Genomic DNA, 19299 nt, shown 5'->3' with positions numbered 1-19299 from the left:
AACTAATAGTATACCCCCACCATAATACTCTGTCACAAATTGGATCTTCTCCCGCAGTTTAATTTTTCTAACGAAAATCTTATTCATACATTTCCTTTTCTTTTATTTTACGAGTTTCCATTGCACTTAGGTAGGAATTTTGTACGCAAATGTTTGCAGAAAAATCAGAGTAATGTTATATCCTCTTGTTATATCCTTTTACTAATTTTTTAATTTAAAAATTAATGTATTTAAAATCTTAAAAACATAAAATACATTTATTTTCTTTCTTTATTTAACAAATAGGAAATTTTGTGAGAAAATAATTTAAGAGAATTTAAAACTATTTCAAAATCATTTTTTTATCTATCATTTTAAGATATTGTACAAAAATTAAAGAATATATTTAATGTTCTCGTTTTTATTAATTGTCCTTCGATTTCCTATTATACATATTTATCTCTTGTTAACTAATTACTCTTTTATTTTAAGTTAATATCATAATTAAAATAAACAATATTTTTAAAAATGATAGATAATTTTAAAAAACTAAAAATTAAGAGATAAAAAAATAAAAAGTAATCAGTCTTGGACATTTATTCTATTTAATATCATATAACATTATATTAATTATCATGCAAATAAACGTGTAGATGAATTAAACATTTGCAAAAATATTATATTATAGTTATATTTTTAAAAATATAATATACATGATAATGAAATTAGTTGGTAAAGTGTTAAGTGATTCTTAAATAAAATGTTATAAAGTTAGGTTTAATTTGTAGAAACTTCTCAATAAATATTTATAGGATTAAAATAATAAGTAGTAAAAAGAATTAAACTCTTTTTTTAAATTAAAAATTTATATTTATTTTTTATTTTTTATAAGTTTTCTTGTTTAATTTATCTAAAATTTAAGGAGATAGATTATTTTTAACCTAAAATTTTTATTTATTTATTATATTAATTATTTATAAAGATTTCTTTAAAATTTACCCAAATTATGTCTAAATCTATTCAATAAGAATTTTCTATTTAACAGTTAAATTAATAAAATTTAATGTTATAAAAAATTATTAATCGAAGTTTAGAATAAATGAATGCCACCCTTACTTTTAATATTTGTTTCCATTATATTAACTATTTTAACCCATATGTTTTTCTTTTCGTTTTATTTTTCTTTATTGTATAAAAAATTCAATTTCTCAAGCCTTATTTATACTTGATTGTTTGATATTCTACCCGTGTGTGAATCTAGGGAAAATTGTCCGTATATAGGAGCTTTTCCGTAAAATAATAATTTGGCAATTCCACTTCAATAATGAGAGGGCACAAACACAATCCCAAATGTCATTGCATTTTACGTAAGACAATGTAATGCACCACTTTACGGACTTAGACAGGCAATCATGCAATCATGCACTGTATTACAGACAAGGCCCCAAATCATGGGTCCGGGAATTTAGAGGCCAGACATGCATCTACGGCTTCACCAACAGTTAGGAAAACCCATTCCTTTCCCATTTTATCCACAAAGTGTGCCACTTTCAGCTTGTGAATTACTTGCCACCTCGGGTTCACCACACCCAACTGAAACCCAACCAAAACAAAACCGGTTAATCAGCAAAACCACATCAAACATTATTTGTTAGGTCCCAACATACAGATTCAAGTTAAATTCGTGTTAGTCTCACTTGTACGCCACGAGAAAGCAACCTCTTGTGCAGTTCCTCCAATGCTAGGATGCCCGAAGTATCAACATTCATCAGGTCTATCAAAGGGATCATTCATAAGGTTGTTATTATAATGATAAATTCCATGCATGTTTTGGCACTAAAGTAATGACTTTTGATACTCACTGGTCATGTCCAAGATTACTGCTTGGACCACTCCCTTGGCAGTTTCTTCAAGCTTGCCTTCTTTTTCCGTGACCCACTTCAGAATTCTGAATTAATTGAATAATTTCAATTTCAAAGTTATGTCACTGAATGTAAACTCTCCAAATAATATCGTAAAGTGCTTGCCTTTCTCTCACAAAATTAGCATTGGCAAAGCAGAGTGAGCCAGAGCTTATGCGAATCACCAAGATGCCAGGAGTGCTTATGGCCATGGGATATTGACTAACATCACAAAAAGCTTCTGTTCTTGGAACTCTACCTAGAACTTCTATACCAGGTCGAATTGATTGTATTAGTATCTTTGCAAATGAGATTGACACCTGCCCAAACACAAATACATCTCAATCAGAGACACCAACATTGATTGATTGTATACATGCAATTTACGTATTTAGCTAGAATTTGATTTTTAAGGGGCATCCCAATAAATAATTTTACAAAACTCTTGTTTAATATTTTTTTAAATAATAAATTATAACAAATTATGATAAAATTTATTAAATTAAATTAAAAAATTCTTATTTTGACTTTAAAACATTACAAAGTATTTTTATAAATTTTCTATAAACTCTTGCAAAGTTCAGTTAATGTGAAATGATGACCTTAACAAAAAATAGCTTGTCAAGCCGTGTCTGAGGCCAAATCAGTGGGCCAGAGTCCAGTCTGGAAGCCCGACAAGAACGGCACTTACCAAACAAGACAACACAATTGTCCAAGTTAAATTGTGAGATGATGGAACCCACTAAGCCTTTCAACTATTCAGATTTCGTGTCAGACATTCAACTCCATTCTACACTAGTTGCCATTAACCTTGCGTAATTTAACTACCAGCTTGAGGCAACTTGGGTCCCTTCTATTTGTGCAAATTGTTAATCATTTGTACCTTTATGTCTGCTTGTGTTATAGGATTCAACTTAATGTTTGTTTTAATAACTTTTAAAAAATTTACTAGAAAAAAAAATATATTATTTAAAAAAAAATGCGATGTATCATAATGCTTGAAAGGGGTCTACTACTTACTGCAATAAGAAGACCAATTTCCACTGATACAAACAAGACGCCTAAGAAAGCACCAATGCAAGCAAGAAAGTCTAATTTGTCAACCTTCCATATATAGTGAGCTTCCTTTATGTCAATTAGTCCAGGAAGTGCAGAGAGAATGATAGAAGCAAGTATGGCCATAGGAGTGTAGTATAAAAGCCTTGTAAATAATTCAAGGCAAAGAAGCACAGTAACAGCCATCACAATATTTGATATTGATGTTTCACATCCTGCACTGAAATTCACTGCAGTCCTTGAGAAAGAACCTGCACGTGTGATCCACAAACTATATATAAACAAATTTCATGCATCGATAAATAAAATATATTTATAAATTAATCTTTATGTTTAAAAAAATGATATGTTTTAGAAAAAAATATGTTTTATTGTTTTAATCCCTTATATGATAACATTGATAATAATAAAAGTTTGTTGTATTTTTCTATATGCAAAATTAATTTGTAAATAAATGTCTAAATATATTCCATACTAGTTGCATAATCATTAAAAGAAAGAAGAAAAAAAAAATTCACCAGTTGCCACATAGCATGAAGTGAGAGATCCTGCAATGTTCATACATCCCATTGCTAGCATTTCTTTGTTCCCATCAAGATGGTATCCTTTAATTGAAGCAAAAGATCGACCAACAGCTATTGCTTCCTGAATTGAATTGGAAGTTCATATTTCCATTAGGAAGATACAAACTTAAGAGTTTAGAAAAAGAAATAACTAATTGAAAAAAAGTAAAAAAGAACAAATAAATTAGCATACAGTTAGAGCAATAACGGCTGAAATCAATCCAATTTTAGTTGCTTGACCAACATATTGACCATCGAATTGTAACAGGTGAGCCGAACTTGGATTTAAGCCTCCTTTGACATGCTTTATTATATTCACCCCATTCTTATCAGCTTTTGATAAATACACAATTAAAGTTGATAATACAACTGATAGAAGAGGAGCAATTGCAGGAAACCAGAAAAGTTTTTTGTTTCTTCTGCCCTGAAATGACATATGCATTATCAGAAGCTCAATTCAAACAGAGGTGACGTTAGTGGAATGTAGATGCCAGAAATTTCATTACTTACAATAAATCTAGCAATTAAGAGGAAAATCAGGAATGAACACCCGATGACAAAATTCAGAGGGTACCACTGTCAATGGAAAAAAAAAAGAATAATGTCAAGTATAAACAAAGACCACATAAATTGTTTCTTTAAAGATTTATAATTTATTACCCTCGTTATTATTATTATTTTTTTTTTCAAAACCAGCAATAGAATAATGGGGTTCTGAGGTCAAATTTATGAATGGGCAGCTATACAAAGTTTCATGAAATTAGTTTTAAAAAATGTTAACTTAAAAGTAGAAGTTTGTTATTAAAAAGCATAAAAGGATACTCACCCACATGATTTTCAATGCATTTCACAATCATTTCCAATCAAAAATTACTTTTTATTTAACAAGACCCTTAATTAAATTCTTCCGATCCAAGAACATAAAACATTTGGCAAGAACTACTCACCTTTTCTGCTGATGTAATTTGATAATGGAGTGACTTATATACAGATTCCAACACGGATACTGCATCAGTTTTATTGGTAAAGTGATTAAGGCCCAGCAACCCTTTGAGCTGCTGAAGACCAATAATGATGGCTGCGCCAGCCATGAATCCTACAAGTGCAGCATGTGAAAGAAAATCCACAAGAAAGCCCAACCTGCAGATTTTGGACGCTTAACTACTTATTCTATAAAGAAACCTACACATTTAAAAGAAAAATTCAGAAACAGACGAGGAAAACACCTGAAAACTCCAAATGCAGCTTGAAAGATTCCAGCAAATAAGGTCACAGTAAAGATAACGTTTCTGTAAGCAACAGGATCCATAGCAGGATCTACCACTTTTGGGACCAAAGAGGATAGCAGCAACGACACCACAGCTACTGGTCCAATTGCAATTTCTCTTGAACTCCCCATTAGAGCATAGATAAGAGGAGGAACAACACTGGTGTCTGAACTCAATTAAGACCAAGAAAAAAAAATTGAAGCTTTTTAGTTGAGCATGTTTCTATAGTGATGCACCAATATAGTATATAATAAACATAACTAGTGTCGGATACGTACAGAGGCCATATTGAGGATCAAGTTTTGCTAAATTAGCATATCCAATACTCTGCAACATTAGAAAAAAATTAGAGAAAAAGCCGAGGAGAATGTGATGTAATGTTCCACATATGATGCATTGCATGAAATTAGAAGTAATGTCTGCTTTGTAAATACCTGAGGTATGCTAAGGCTGGCTAGTGTTAAACCTGCTAGCAAATCATCCTTAAACTTGGAAGCTTTGTAATTTTTGAACCAATTAAGGATTGGGAATAAACACTCCAAGAACGAAACTGCATGTCCAATGCAATTTTTGTTCTTGGATGAGAAAAAGAGCATGGTATCTTTGAGTGGACTAAATAGCTTCTTCCATAGAGGTGGTGGGTTGGGAGGATTGAGCACCCATTGGAACCTCTCTATTTCATTAGTATCCTCAAGGTGAAAGTGCTTTTGCTCTATGACTCTCATAGTGGAATCATCAGAGGGAAGTGAAGTCATGGTTGTGTGTGAAGTGTTTGGTTGAACTCTGGTATGCTAGCTGTACTTAATGTAACATTATTCATGCCAGTACAATAGCACCTACATGACTATTTTTGACATGGGTCAATTTGTTTGGATGATTGCTTTGTTTGAAAGCGGCTGCAGCAAGCTTTCATAGAGAGGATAGTTGTGGCACCACTTTGATTGGCTAATCTCTAAAGTTTATGATGAGTATAAATCCCCTTTTATTCACCCTTTCTCGTGTAAGGAACTCAAAATAATTTTTTTATTAAAAAAATTATTAACCACTCTTATTAACATCTTTAATAAAAAATTATTTAATAATTATTTGACCAGTGCCTTAATGATGTCTCTTTTTTAGAGTAGAGTTTTATTAATTGGTATCCTAAGAATACTTATTAAGAAATTAATGAATAATATTTTTTTATCAATAATATATTAAAATAAGTTTTAAAAATCTAAAAATGAGTGTAATTTTATTTTTTAATAAATATTTTTATTTCTATTCATTAATCAGTGTCTTGAAAGCGCTGTTAAGGCACTGATTAATATTATTTTTGAAAGTACTATTCATTTAGCTTAATCCTACTTAAGTATGAGATTTATTTATTTATTTTATTATTTTTAAAAATAAATCATTAACAATTTTTCTGTCTAAATAATTTTTGTCATGTGACTACTAATTTCGCTGCCACAAATAGGCAAAAACTTTTTTTTTTCAAATAAATTAAATTGAGAGCGGGGAATTTTTGAAAATTGTGCACCTGAGTTTTGCAATTAATTCCTGTTCTGAACTTCCATTAATCGAACTTTTGCACTTTGACGCTTACACCGAGTTTGGATTTGACTTTTCTTTTTAAAAAATGAACTTCTTTATTTTAATTTGATTTAATTATATTCTTATTTTTTTTATATGTTAATTTAGTTTTATTTTCAATATTCATTATGTTACACAAAAGAATTTAACTTTTTTAGTATTTATATTATTTCAATATTCATTCCTCTTGCCCCTTTTCTTTTTCTTGTGGCAGCGGAAGGGTTAGGAGTTCTTATGCGGAAGGCAGTGACTTGTGGGCTGTTTTCTGGTGTAACGATTGGGGAAGGGGGACCAGATATTTCTTTGCTGCAGTTTGCGGATGACACATTGATTATGGGAGAGGCTTCAGTGCAGAATTTGTGAACTTTGAAAGCAGTATTGCGTAGCTTTGAATTAATGTCAGGTATGAAAATTAACTTCCATAAATCTTTTGTATTGGGGATTAACACTGGTGATGACTTTGAAAACTTGGCTGCGGAGTTCCTACATTGTAAGATTAGTAGTTTCCCATTAAAGTATCTCGAGTTACAGTTAGGTGTTAATCCGAGAAACCCTAGTGCATGGAAGGGTGTGTTAGAGGCTCTTAAAAAGCGGTTAGCGTCATGGAAGCATAGGTATTTATCGATTGAAGGTAGGGTGACATTGATTAATGACGTTCTTAATTCTATGCCATTGCACTCGTTATTCTTTTTTAAGGTGCCGAAGTCGGTAATAAAGGAAATTGTCACTATCCAACGGAATTTTTTATGGAAGGGTGTTAAGGATGGATCTAAAATCCCCTGGGTGAAATGGAAAACTGTATGTAGACCGCGGAAGAATGGTGGCTTGGGCATTAGGAATGTGCAGTGGTTTAATTGGGCGCTTCTTGGTAAATGGTTGTGGCGAGGTGTTAACTGTTCTAGTTCATTGTGGGTGCGGGTGTTGGAATCTAGATATGGAAGATTAGCTTCTTCTCTTCAGCGTTCATCAGTTCACAACAGATGTTCTTTGTGATGACGTGATTTGCTGGAGGTTATTAATCAAGGGAATTCATGGCTGGATGAGAAGTTTGATAGAAGTGTGGGTACAGGTTTACACACTCTTTTTTGGATAGATAAGTGGGTAGGAGGGGTGCGATTGTGTGAAGCATTTCCGCGATTATTTGCAGTGGTGAGAAATGCTGAATCACGTGTATTGGAGAATGGTTTTCATGATGGCACTAGATGGGTTTGAAATGTTAGTTGGCGAAGAGGACTCTTTCAACATGAGATCTCGAGCTTTAATCTTTTGTTGAAGCTTGTGGATGGAATTTCTATTAAGTTACTACAAGAAGATAAATGGGTATGGAGGGCAGATTCTTCACGTTGTTATTCAGTGCAATCTACGTATTCATGACTATTTGAACTTTTTGGTGGTCTTAATAGTGTAGATCAGTGTACGGCAGATGCTTTGCAAAGGTTATGGAGAGGGAAGGTCCCTCTTAAGTGTCTGGTTTTTTCTTGGCAATTGTTGTTGAATGCACTTCCTTGTAAAGATTTACTGATTGATTGTGGAGTTCAAATTGATGATATAACTTGTTGTTTCTGTCATGGTTTGGAGGAACTTCCAACTCATTTATTTTTAACGTGCTCAGTTTCATCTCAAATCTGGTACTTTACTATGCGTTGGCTTAAATTCTCACTGGTTTTGCCTTCAGATTTATCGACTCACTTGCTTTCTTGGATTGGTGTTGGCTGTAGTAAAAGAGAAGAAATATGCTTATTAATTATTTAGGTAAGTACATTGTGGTCTTTGTGATTGCATAGAAATAGAATTATATTTTCCAATGGTGTTTTGGATGAGAGGGAAGTCCTAGATTTTATTATTCTGAGATCCTGGAAATGGTTATCACTTGTTAGTAAGGAAGAAGCTATTATGTTAGCTGATTGGTATTTGAACCCACGAAATTGCATCTGTCTTAATTTTGCATAAGTATATTTTTGCTTTTTATTTCTCTGAGTAAGTAAATTTTTGTGTATATGGGTTTTAAGTTCCCCTTGAACTCTTTTTAATAAGATTTATTTTGCCTATAAAAAAAATATAAATGACAAAAAAATTTAAGGGTTTGTATTTATAATATCCTAAAATTACAGGTATTTAATAATTTTTAAAAATTATAATATTTACTTAAAAATTTAAGATAATACTATTTTTAATTATGTATTTATCTCTATTTATATTCTTAAATATTTTATATACTTATTATGAACAAAAGAAAAATAATAATAAATGCCATATTAAAAGTTAAAAAATAATTTTGATGTAAATAAATATATTCATTATATTTCGTAAATCATAAGTTTTAAGTGCAATACATATTTTTTATCAAAGTGCAATACATATGAACATAAAATGGATTAAAAAAAAGAATGATTGATGCCGGGTCAACTAGGGATTCACACCACACATTCAATCAAATCTATTATTTAATTTGTATAAATTAATCTCATTTTTTTATCTTCCAAATATATGTGTGTGTCATCAGAATATATTTAACATTAAATCTTTTTAAAATTATGAAACTAGAAGCCAATAATGTTTTTGAGAAATAAAATATATACTAAGTTAATAATTGCTCAAATTTTTTGTAGTATCAATGCATGCACGTTCTTGATTATATGCCTTTCAAATTGCTTGTGTCCAAAGCTGGGGTTGTCGTTTGTTCAGGTATCTGGGCAGGGTGAAATAGTTGAAGAGCAGAGTGTAAAACACGAAATAAACAGTTTCCAACGTGGCACACTGACATTTCCCTATTCCACCTTTACAGTTTCGATCAAATTTTGCTGAGTTTTTTTGGCTCTTAGCTATAAATTTAAATAATTATTAATAATAGAATTTTATTAAAATATTTTTTATATTTTTATTACTATTTTGCTTTCAAATATTTAAATTCAACATTAAAGAACGAGATTAATGAAACTTAAAAATAAACATGTACCAAAATATTGCTTAAAATAATAAGTCTTAAAAATATTGTAAAAGAATGTATAGAGAATAATATTTATTAATTAAAAATATTTTGACCTTTATTAATTTATCTTAGCTGATTAACCAACATATTTTTTATTTTAATTTTTTTAACTAGTATTCCGATAACATGTTCAACAAATTTCAATTGAAAAAACAAGTTCTAAAATGATGGTGCTAAGTACATGAGTAATGGTGTGATCATACTCTTAATATAATCAGTTGAAACAGGTATAAAATGTTAACAAAAATAATGTTTTAAAGTGTATTTAATATATTTTTTAAAATTATATATATGTATGTTTACGTATAAAATTGTGAGTTTCATTGATTAAAAAATTATTTAACGTATATTTACTCATCAAAAGTCACTCTTGCATGTATGAATGGGGCGGGGCTCCATGATGTTTAGGGTTCTGGTACTTTCATAAAAGGGTAATTAAGAGTTTCATCAATCGGATATAAATTATTCAACTTATGTTTATTCATCCATTGACACTTTGCATGTATATCCATAATATGTATAATAAACCATAAATCAATTTGCTTAAATTTTACTGGCTGATTTTTCATACAACAAATTTATCTTGCATGCAAACTATTCATACAGCAACTTTAAATTCTTTCACTCACGTGAAGTAGCTCTGAGATTCCAGCCCATCGCAAAGGAATCAATGCCCGAACCTGTAAGTTTCGATAGATGCTTAGAATAAAGTTCATGCAAGATGAAGACGAAAATGCAATAGTCATTATATAAGGTTTTTCCATTTGGGGAGTTAAATGTCAATTATGAGCCATATACTGGGGACCCTATTGACAATTCTGCAACCTGAAATTTGTATTTTATATAGACAAAACCAAAAGCTTATTATAATTTCGAGTACACAATCAATCATTTGGAGCACGACCATTACTTCGTATTGATCCTCACATTATCCCAAGGATTCAGCTCAATTACAAGTACAATTCTAATCTTCTAGTAGTGGCAAGTTTAACCAAACTGTTCAAGAATTTAAACAATTTTCCAGCTCAAACTCAAGTCAAAACCGTTTTTCTTGACCATTGCTTTTTTTTTGCTGACATGACTTAATTTCTTTCTTGTATCAATATTTAGGTAATATTACAGTTTGAGACATGGGAATTGGTGGACACGTTCTAGAAGTGTGATATCTGACCTCTGGTTATATATACACTTAAAATAAAATATTCTTTGCCTGAGTGAAAACTTAACAAAATATTTCACACAAATAAATTTATCTTTAATATAAATAGGTAAAAGTAAATTAACTTTATATTTGAATAAAGTATCATAGTATACTTTATATTAAATTTAAAATAAATATAATTTTAATTTCCCACTTCAAAAACAAGTTTAATTTATAAAATATTTTTAAAAAATAAACTTATAAGTCAAAAAGTATCCCTTTTGTAAAGAAATTAGTTAAGAACTTTTTTATTTTCTTACTATAGTATATTCATTATACATATAATCAATAAACTAAATTCTTTTGTATGCTTGTGCGTGTGCAGTAAAATTATTTCCCAATTAACACTTAATAGCTAATCTATAATTAATCGCATGCCATTATGATATGAACAACCGAATAGGTGCTTTCATGAATAACAATTTATAAAAAATTATTAAGTGGAATAAGATAAAAGTACTTTGATTTTATTCCACAAGTTGCGAAAATTTAGTTTTTACTCATCTCCTTAGACAGTGTTTTCATTTCGTCTGTCTAAAGATCTGTTTTTCAAAAATTCAAGCCAATTTGAGTTTTTACTCATCTCTTTAGACCGTGTTTTCATTTCTTCTCTATAAAAATCTGTTTTTCAAAAATTCAATTTATAAGTTTTACAAAGCTGCTATTTAATACCAAAAGACGTAGTGCAAACTTGCAAGAATTTACGTAGATAAATTTAATTGATTGAATATTAAGTTAAAGTTAAAATAAATTTTGAAATTTTAATGAAAATCAAGTTTTGTTAATATAACTTTGTTACATTTCGTCCTAAGTCTGTTGGTGTCGTTAATTTCTTAAGTTCTAATTACTTGGTAATTAAGATGCCTAAATATCTGTAAATAATAATAAAAAGATGAGGCACGGACCACTTGATGCTTGATTAACTTTATAGCCTTTTGGAAAGTGAACTAATGCGACTATGCGTGCTTGGAGTCATCCCAAGCTGAGGCAAGAAAAGACTTCCATGAAAACCCACGAAATTGCGTCATATCAAACGCATAAAGCACACCACCCCACAGCAGTGACAAGTGTAAGGATGTGGATATAGATGGAAATATCATCCGTTGACACTCCTTCAATGGCAATGGGTGTTAAATGCATAAAAGAAAGTCAGATAAAACAAAATAAATGTTTTTATTTTGATTTTATAAAGTATTTATTTTAATTATTTTAGTTATATAACTTCACAAGAAATATTATATAATATAAAAGTTAGCAAGTAAAAATATTTAAATTGGTCACATTATTATTTAATAAATAAAATTAATAAATTTTAAAATATAATACTAATATAAAATAAACAACTCTATAAAAATCAAAATTAAAACATAATGTACTTTAAAGAATTAAAATTATATTACACACAATAAAATTTATTATAAATTATATGATATTATAATTTTTAATATTTTATATATAAATGTGGGAATATGATAGTTGATAGAAAGATTATGAGCGTGGGAGTGGTAGTGGCACCACTTAAATTTGACAGTAGAGTATGTATGGAGGAGGTTGGGAGGGAGAGCATTGTGGCATCTGCCATGGTCCCCTATCTAAGCTCCCTTTGGTTCTTCTGGTTTCTCAAATCTCAATGGCTGTGAAAAGACATACGAGCACTACCGCCCTATGTTACTATGACTTTTAAAACCGACCCACTAACTATTATTCCCTCCAACTCTTTGACCCTCACCACATACATGCATTCATTCTCTCTGTGCCACTTCAATTGAAAGACCCATCCATTCCCTCGTTTATAGGAGAATGCATGTTGAAATTTTGAAATTTTGATTGCAACTACGTATTGAAAGCTAGCCTCATTTCTTTATTGTCACTTCACCGCTTGATTAAAGTTCTTCTCATCCCATATATCTCCAACACGGTAATTCAAAATATATAAATCCATTTCATATACCAAAATATTCTGCCAACTTTATAATATATATCTATATATGTGTGTGTGGTAACTACAGGAGCAAGTGCTCTAGCTCTTTTCAGGATGGTCATGTTAAAATAGGATGACTCATGTAGTTTGTAATATACGTTGTGATATATTTTGGAGTTACGGGGCTGTGTAAATGTGCCAATGCAATAAAATTCAAAGATGCTTTGCTTTATGAATGATTGCAGCTTTAGTGGGAGTCTATTCCAATTTAAGTGAACAAATTGGTGGGGTCTTAATTGTATTCTTGTTTTTGGTTGGGGCTTGTCTTGATCTTGTTTAGTTTAAGTCAAGATTGGTGCTTTTGTTTGCGCAGAAAAACTCGGTTGTAACCAATACTTATATTTTTATCACATTTCTTATTTTCTCTTCTCTGTGTCCATTTTACACTCATATTCGGTGTGGAAATATACTACCGCTTTTATTGTCACTTGTCACAAGTCAGCAGGAGCAGATTAGGATGCAACGACGAGATGTATTGACGCCTTATTTATTGACTTTAACTAAAGTGTTGATAATTCATCAAATATTTCTCCTATTTTAAATTGATTATCATTTAAGCTATTAATAAAGTTTTAGAAAAAAGAAATTTCCAAAATAATACAAAAAAAAATTATCTGTCTAAAATAATTTTTTCTACATCAACGATAAATATTGTCCCTCACAAAAATGATACTTATTTTTTAAAAAACAAATTTGACTACTGTAAATACGATACATATTGCAGTAATTTGACACACATTACACATGTAATGTATATTTCACACTACAAGGACAATATTAATATATTTAAATTATGAAATTTGAATATCTGTCTACAGAACTGAGACCATTTCAAATCGGATATTCTAAATTGATAAGTTTAATATTTAGTCCAGACGTATTCAAGTGTTTTATGACCTTTAGTTAGTTTCTCCTCTTTCAGCTCAAAGTTTGACACTTTAATGGAGACGGTAATGACTAATTTGTTATTATTTTATAAAAGAAATACGTCATTATTTCTCTTTCAATAGTAAACAGATAACAAAAGAAAGTTTGAATCTCTTAAATTAGAAACTAACGTCGCTGTATTTAGTATAGCTCCTATTTTTTAAACGTAAATTCGCCACCCCACACTAATTTAGTTTAAAATACTGATAACTTATTCCTCTTATCTTTTTTAATTGCATGTGTATACGAAAGCGGAACCATATATATAATTCTTATCACGTGTCACATGTGTCAATCCAAAATATAATCTTTTATTAAATTTTACACTAGACGGCTTTTTTTTTCTAATCAATTAAACTAAACGATATTATAAATTATAAATAAATAGATTTAAGTTTTTTAACTAATTTATTTATTTACTGATTTAGGTAATAGTCTAATACTTTAACATTTGCCTAAATAACACTTTTCTTCACAAGTTTAACATTATATGAGACAAAAAGATAAAATTATATACAATTAAATTTATTAATATTACTAAAAAATAAAATTTTATTATATCTAATTTATCAGATACAATATTATACAAGTTAAAAAAATCTATGTACCAAAAGCATATCAAGTATAAGAAGTCGATCGTTAAAACCTAGCTTTTCCTCCTCGTGATTTCAGGAAAGGGACCATTCCAACCCCATCGTAGAACTAATAATAAATATTGACTTACATCTATTTCTTCACGATAATCTTAGTCACTCTCACCGGCCGCTATATACTAGCAACTTATTCTATTAATTACCAAATTATTAGCAGATCATGTCACCTGGATTAGTACCCCTTAACGTTGATCATTAAAAAAATCATCATATACGCAATAATATCATTTAAATGTTATAATAATGGACATTATTTCATTAATAAAATCAATCATTGCAACCCCATTCAAATGATGAAATGGAAGAGCATCCTAACTAATTAAGAAGAGTACCACATTGTTCCAATAATATTTTCAATGATGTGGATCATTGTCATTATTGTCAGGCTCATGTGGTACATTGAGTAACCTTTTTTTGGCCTTTTTTTTTCCTTAAAAAGTTAAATAAACAAAACATAATTTTAAAAACAATCCTTTAAAAAAAACCAGTAACTTTAAGAAGAAGAAATAGCTAAGAGACAAATTCTGCGTAGATGTTTTTGTTTTTAAGAAAGATAAAAGTTCAATTTCATATCATAGTGGTTATGAATATCTTCTGCTTAAAATGGATATGAGAAACATGTAACGAGAAACATTTCAAAGTTGCACTGGTTTATGCAAAGCTGACTGGATAATCGAGAGTTGAGGTGCGATCAGGAAGCTTAATCAAGCTCACATCATGTGTTAGTGCATTAATTAGCTGTATCGATTGATTTAGTGTCTGTTTAATCTAAAACTAAATAAATCAAACTTATTAAATTTCATTTTAAATTATTAAATATGATCAAAACTTGAGTTTAATTAAAGCAAACGGGGATTTAGGTGATGTCGTTGTATATTATAAATTTACAAGTCCCTTTGGTGTGAAATGTCAATTAATTGCATTGCACTTGGTATTTGTTGATAATTTGTTGATGAATTATAAATAAAAAAACAGACAGATCTGATAATTTGTTGGATAAAATATGAACTAGCATGATCTTTTTAACGTAATATTATATAGATATAGAGCAAAATCAACTATGTAAATAATATTAAATATTATATATATGAAATAGCTAGGTATGTGTTAATCCTGCCTCAGTCTTTATTTTTTTCTCTCTCTCCAAATTCTAGCTACATTGAAAAATTATTAAAAAATTACTGCATTAAAATTATTAAATAGTATAATTTTTATTAAAATTCAATTGTTTATTAATTTCTTAAAACGTGACTTATTAGAAAATGATAGATTAATCTAATTGATAAGTTTTAAACCGCTAACCCACCTTATCAAAATTAACAAGTCAAGTAAGTCATCTGGACAGGTTAGATTATAATGCGATGCCTATCAATCAATGGGTTTTCTATTAATTATTGCATTCATTTTCACATCCCTGTTTTATTGATAATTATAATTTTTACAATATTAATTAAAAAAATTAATCATATTTTTATTAAAATTTTATTGGAAATATATTAATAATTGTATAATATTTTTTATTTTTTATTAATATTTTTAAAACATTAATTATTATCTATTTTAAAATAATATTTTAAATTTTTCATTTCGAACTCTTTTAATAAGTGATATTCTTGTTTTATTTTTTATTAGACAGAACTTTTTAAGGTCAATTACTGATTTAAGAAAAGCATCGATGCTAGTGGAAATACAGACATTTTTATTATTTAACAAGATTATATTAATGTATATAAAATACGGTTAAAAAAATAGCGTTTCTTTATTATGTACTCATATCATAGTGTGAAAATATTAAATTTCATAAATTATTTTAAAATTAAATGTTACTTATTTTTATTTACTGATACAATTAAAGTAGAAAAGAATTATTTATCAGTCTACTTAAATATATCTTACAGTGCTCATACATAAATAAATTCATGATCACGTTTTTTTTTTCAAATTAAAAATATCTTCCCGGTATAGTTTGGGACTAATTTTCTTAATATGCATAGATCATCAAGATTACTTTTACGTCTCATGATTTTTTGTTTTCATATACAAACAAAAATGCAAGCTTTAATTAACATCTTTAAGTAACTGAAAGTTTTTCAATTATATTGGCGTATTACATTAAGTTTGAATATTATACAATTGATTAATATAAAAATGATATATATCGAATTCCAGCCTTTCAAATTTGCAAGCAACAAGGTTTAAAATATGCCGATCACTATTTCAGTCAATCAATAATTTAAAATCCAAGCTCATAATTTTATATAATTTGTAAATAACTAGTATATGCATCAAACGATCAACGTGACAAGACACATCTTTGAAAGAGTTTATTTCTCGAGAATAAATGCTCCTTTTAAAAGTTCTTTTATAAAAAAAATGATTTTGTTGGGCTACTAATTTATTTTAACATATAAAATACTATTTAAAATATAAATAAATATTATATATATATATAGAAATGTCTAAATTTTTAAAGTATGGTATATATAATTATTAAAATTATATCACATGACTCAATAGCATGATTGATACATTTATTATTAATTTACATATAAAACATTATTAAAAATATAAATTAAACGTTCTAACACTTACAGCTAGATTTTTTTTTGTTTGGAATTAAAGAAATTATGTTATATTTTAGGTATTATTAAAATTTTAATCTCTAAATTATTTATAATATTTCATGTGGTCCTTTTTTATTATTTTAAAATTATCTCTCTTATAAAATATTTTATTACAAGATGGTTTTTTTCTATTAACTTTCATTCAATTGGTCATTTTAAAATATTATGATATATATTTTTTATTTAGTGCCTTGTTTACAGTATTCATGAAAATCAAATAAGAAATTTATAATTTTTATATAATTTAAATAAAAAATTTCATAATATTTAAAAAGATCAAATAAAAAATAAAAGTTATAAGAGAATTAAGCATGTTTTTAATTCTCATGATTTTTTTATTTTAATCTGATAAATATTTTGCATTTTAGTCCCTACAAAATATAAAATCTATGTAATTTAATTCTTGACGAGGGACTAAAACTATACTATTTTTATATTTTATAAAAACTAAAAATAAATAAATTTACTTAAAGACTAAAATTAAGATTTAATAATTTTATTAATTCTACTTACAACGATTACAATTTAAAGTATAATGATGCAAAAAAAATATGATTATTTGAGTTGTTAGATTTTGGAAACATATTTAAATACTATCTAAAGAATAAGAAAATCATGTGTTGAATGTAATATTTAAGTAGAATAAGAAGAAATTGACTGTTAGTTTGAGAATTATTTGATTTTATTCAATATTTTAATTTGAGATGTTATGCTTCTTAACTTTAAATTTCAATTACAACTATTTAATATATCAAACTAATAATTAAAAACATAAATAAAATAGTCAAAGTAGATTAAAAAATAAAGATAAAATAATATTAATTTGAAAGAATAATAACTAATTTCATGTAAATGAGAAAAAAACTCACATTTAAAATTGTTATAATTAGTTTGTTTTTTAATTTAAAATATATTTTAAATAATATGTTTTAAATATCTAATATTTTTAATATTTTTAATTTACAAAATTTAAAAAAAATATCGTAACTTTTAAAATATGCTATAACACATTATTTTACTAACTTATCCATAGTTATATAACACGTTAACTTACGTTATCTATACTAATTTTGTTATACCATTGCAACGGGCTTTCATGGTCGGCCTAACTATTAAATAAAGTCTTTGTTTTATACCCTAAAAATTATTATCTTAAAATTCCCTTTGAGCTTAAATGTACGTTAGATTGTGTTAATGTTGTAACATCGTTGATTTTAAGCTACAAAATGAGGAGGAAGTTTGATCATTATCGCGAGGATTTAATATGAATAATTACAAAAAGAATAAAGACCACTTTTTATACTCCTTAAATTCGTAGTCATCAACAATTTGTAAAAGTGAAAAATTAAGAAAAAAAATCTAACTTAATAATTGATTTTTTTTACGATTGAACTTTAGAATTAGAACTGTGTCTGCTCCTAATTTTACTTGCATTTTGTTTTGAATGCTATATTATTTTTTATAAATATATTAAATTAATTGACCAAAGAAGTGTGGAATTGATTCTTTGAACAAATCAATTTAATCTTGAAAAATGAGATCGGTAACATTAAATATTATTAAACTGATTAGTGGATAAATATACCAGGATGATTACTTTCTTAGATTATAACTTGATTTCTCAAGAAAATTGTAGTATGTTGAGAAAAACAAGTAACCCCTTTATTTATTGATAATTGATCACAAGTTAAGCCTGAATTGACCTCTTTTATTATCTTTATTTATGGTTATAGATTGAGGTTAGGCTCACGGTCCTTTTCAGCCTAATAGACAAGCTGAATTTCACGAAAAATCATGCAAATGATTCTCTGATTTCTACTACTATTTTAGTAAGGCTGTTGACAATCAATAGTAAATTTTAAAGAGCGTCGACTAGTTAACTAAAAAAAAATTTGTTAAAAATGCATTGATCATGTAATTAAAATACTAGTTAACATTTATTATCTATATTTCTATTTATCAGTGTAAAAAACATTTCTATTTATTCATCTATATAAAAATTTAATAATATTAATATTTTTTTAATTTAATATTAATCTTAAAATTAATTTTAATCATCTAAACATAAAAAAAATCAAAAATAAAATATTTATTATACTTTGTATTTTTTTCATAACAACTTACTATTTTTAATATTAATTATTAATTTTCTATAATACTTTTTTACTCACAAAAAATTTAAGTACAATAATAAAAATTTAGTAATTTAAAAGTAAAAAATTGCTAAAAATAAATTAAACGTTTTATTAAATAATTTTAATAAAATAATAAATTTGAATGTATTTTAAAAATAAATAAAATAAAAATATTACTAATCATTGTGGTAAATACATTGATCAAGGATTTAATAAATAATTAATAAAATTTTATCATAACCTCATATTTATTTATTTTTTACTATTTTATAAAGTAAATATTAAATAAAAATATGAATCTATTTTCTTAAACATATAAAAGATATTAAAAAATATTTAATAATTATAAAAATAAAAAATTTCTAAAAAATAATTTTTATTAAAATTTATATAAAATATATTGAAAATTATAAAAGAAAATTGAAATTCTTTAACCACAGTACAATT

The 19299-nt window shown here is 27.6% G+C and overlaps 1 protein-coding gene across 3 annotated transcripts; it reads right to left on the bottom strand.

The window, feature by feature from the left end:
* Window positions 1–1309: 1309 nt before the first annotated feature.
* On the bottom strand, window positions 1310–5698 carry LOC113866041 (low affinity sulfate transporter 3-like). 3 transcript variants are annotated; one of them, XM_027500934.1, is made up of 12 exons: window positions 5202–5698; window positions 5046–5094; window positions 4726–4933; window positions 4447–4639; window positions 4010–4075; window positions 3693–3923; window positions 3455–3581; window positions 2901–3187; window positions 2007–2200; window positions 1842–1927; window positions 1677–1753; window positions 1310–1572 (listed from the first exon to the last, which is right to left on the bottom strand). In XM_027500934.1, the coding sequence occupies exons 1-12, from the start codon at window positions 5520–5522 to the stop codon at window positions 1429–1431; spliced, it is 1983 nt and encodes a 660-aa protein (XP_027356735.1). In that variant the 5' UTR covers window positions 5523–5698; the 3' UTR covers window positions 1310–1428. The 3 variants fall into 3 exon arrangements, with proteins under 3 accessions (XP_027356735.1, XP_027356741.1, XP_027356737.1); XM_027500936.1 differs by having other exon boundaries at window positions 1378–1572; window positions 2901–3166; XM_027500940.1 differs by lacking the exon at window positions 5046–5094 and having other exon boundaries at window positions 1311–1572; window positions 5202–5341.
* Window positions 5699–19299: the final 13601 nt, after the last annotated feature.

This window comes from Abrus precatorius, unplaced genomic scaffold, assembly GCF_003935025.1.
Source record: "Abrus precatorius isolate BTA unplaced genomic scaffold, Abrus_2018 Scaffold10, whole genome shotgun sequence".
Taxonomy (NCBI): Eukaryota; Viridiplantae; Streptophyta; class Magnoliopsida; order Fabales; family Fabaceae; genus Abrus; species Abrus precatorius.
The sequence above is the reverse complement of the archived record's forward strand: the minus strand, read 5'-3'. Positions and strand labels throughout refer to the sequence as shown.

Bases quoted from the DNA above. Each gene is read 5' to 3' on its own strand.
- LOC113866041 (XM_027500934.1), bottom strand. From the start codon at position 5,522: ATGACTTCACTTCCCTCTGATGATTCCACTATGAGAGTCATAGAGCAA. The intron at 1,928-2,006 runs GCAAGCACTTTA...CAATTAATTCAG, and splicing joins GCTAATTTTGTGAGAGAAAG to AATTCTGAAGTGGGTCACGG. The intron at 1,754-1,841 runs GTGAGTATCAAA...TCCCTTTGATAG, and splicing joins AGTAATCTTGGACATGACCA to ACCTGATGAATGTTGATACT.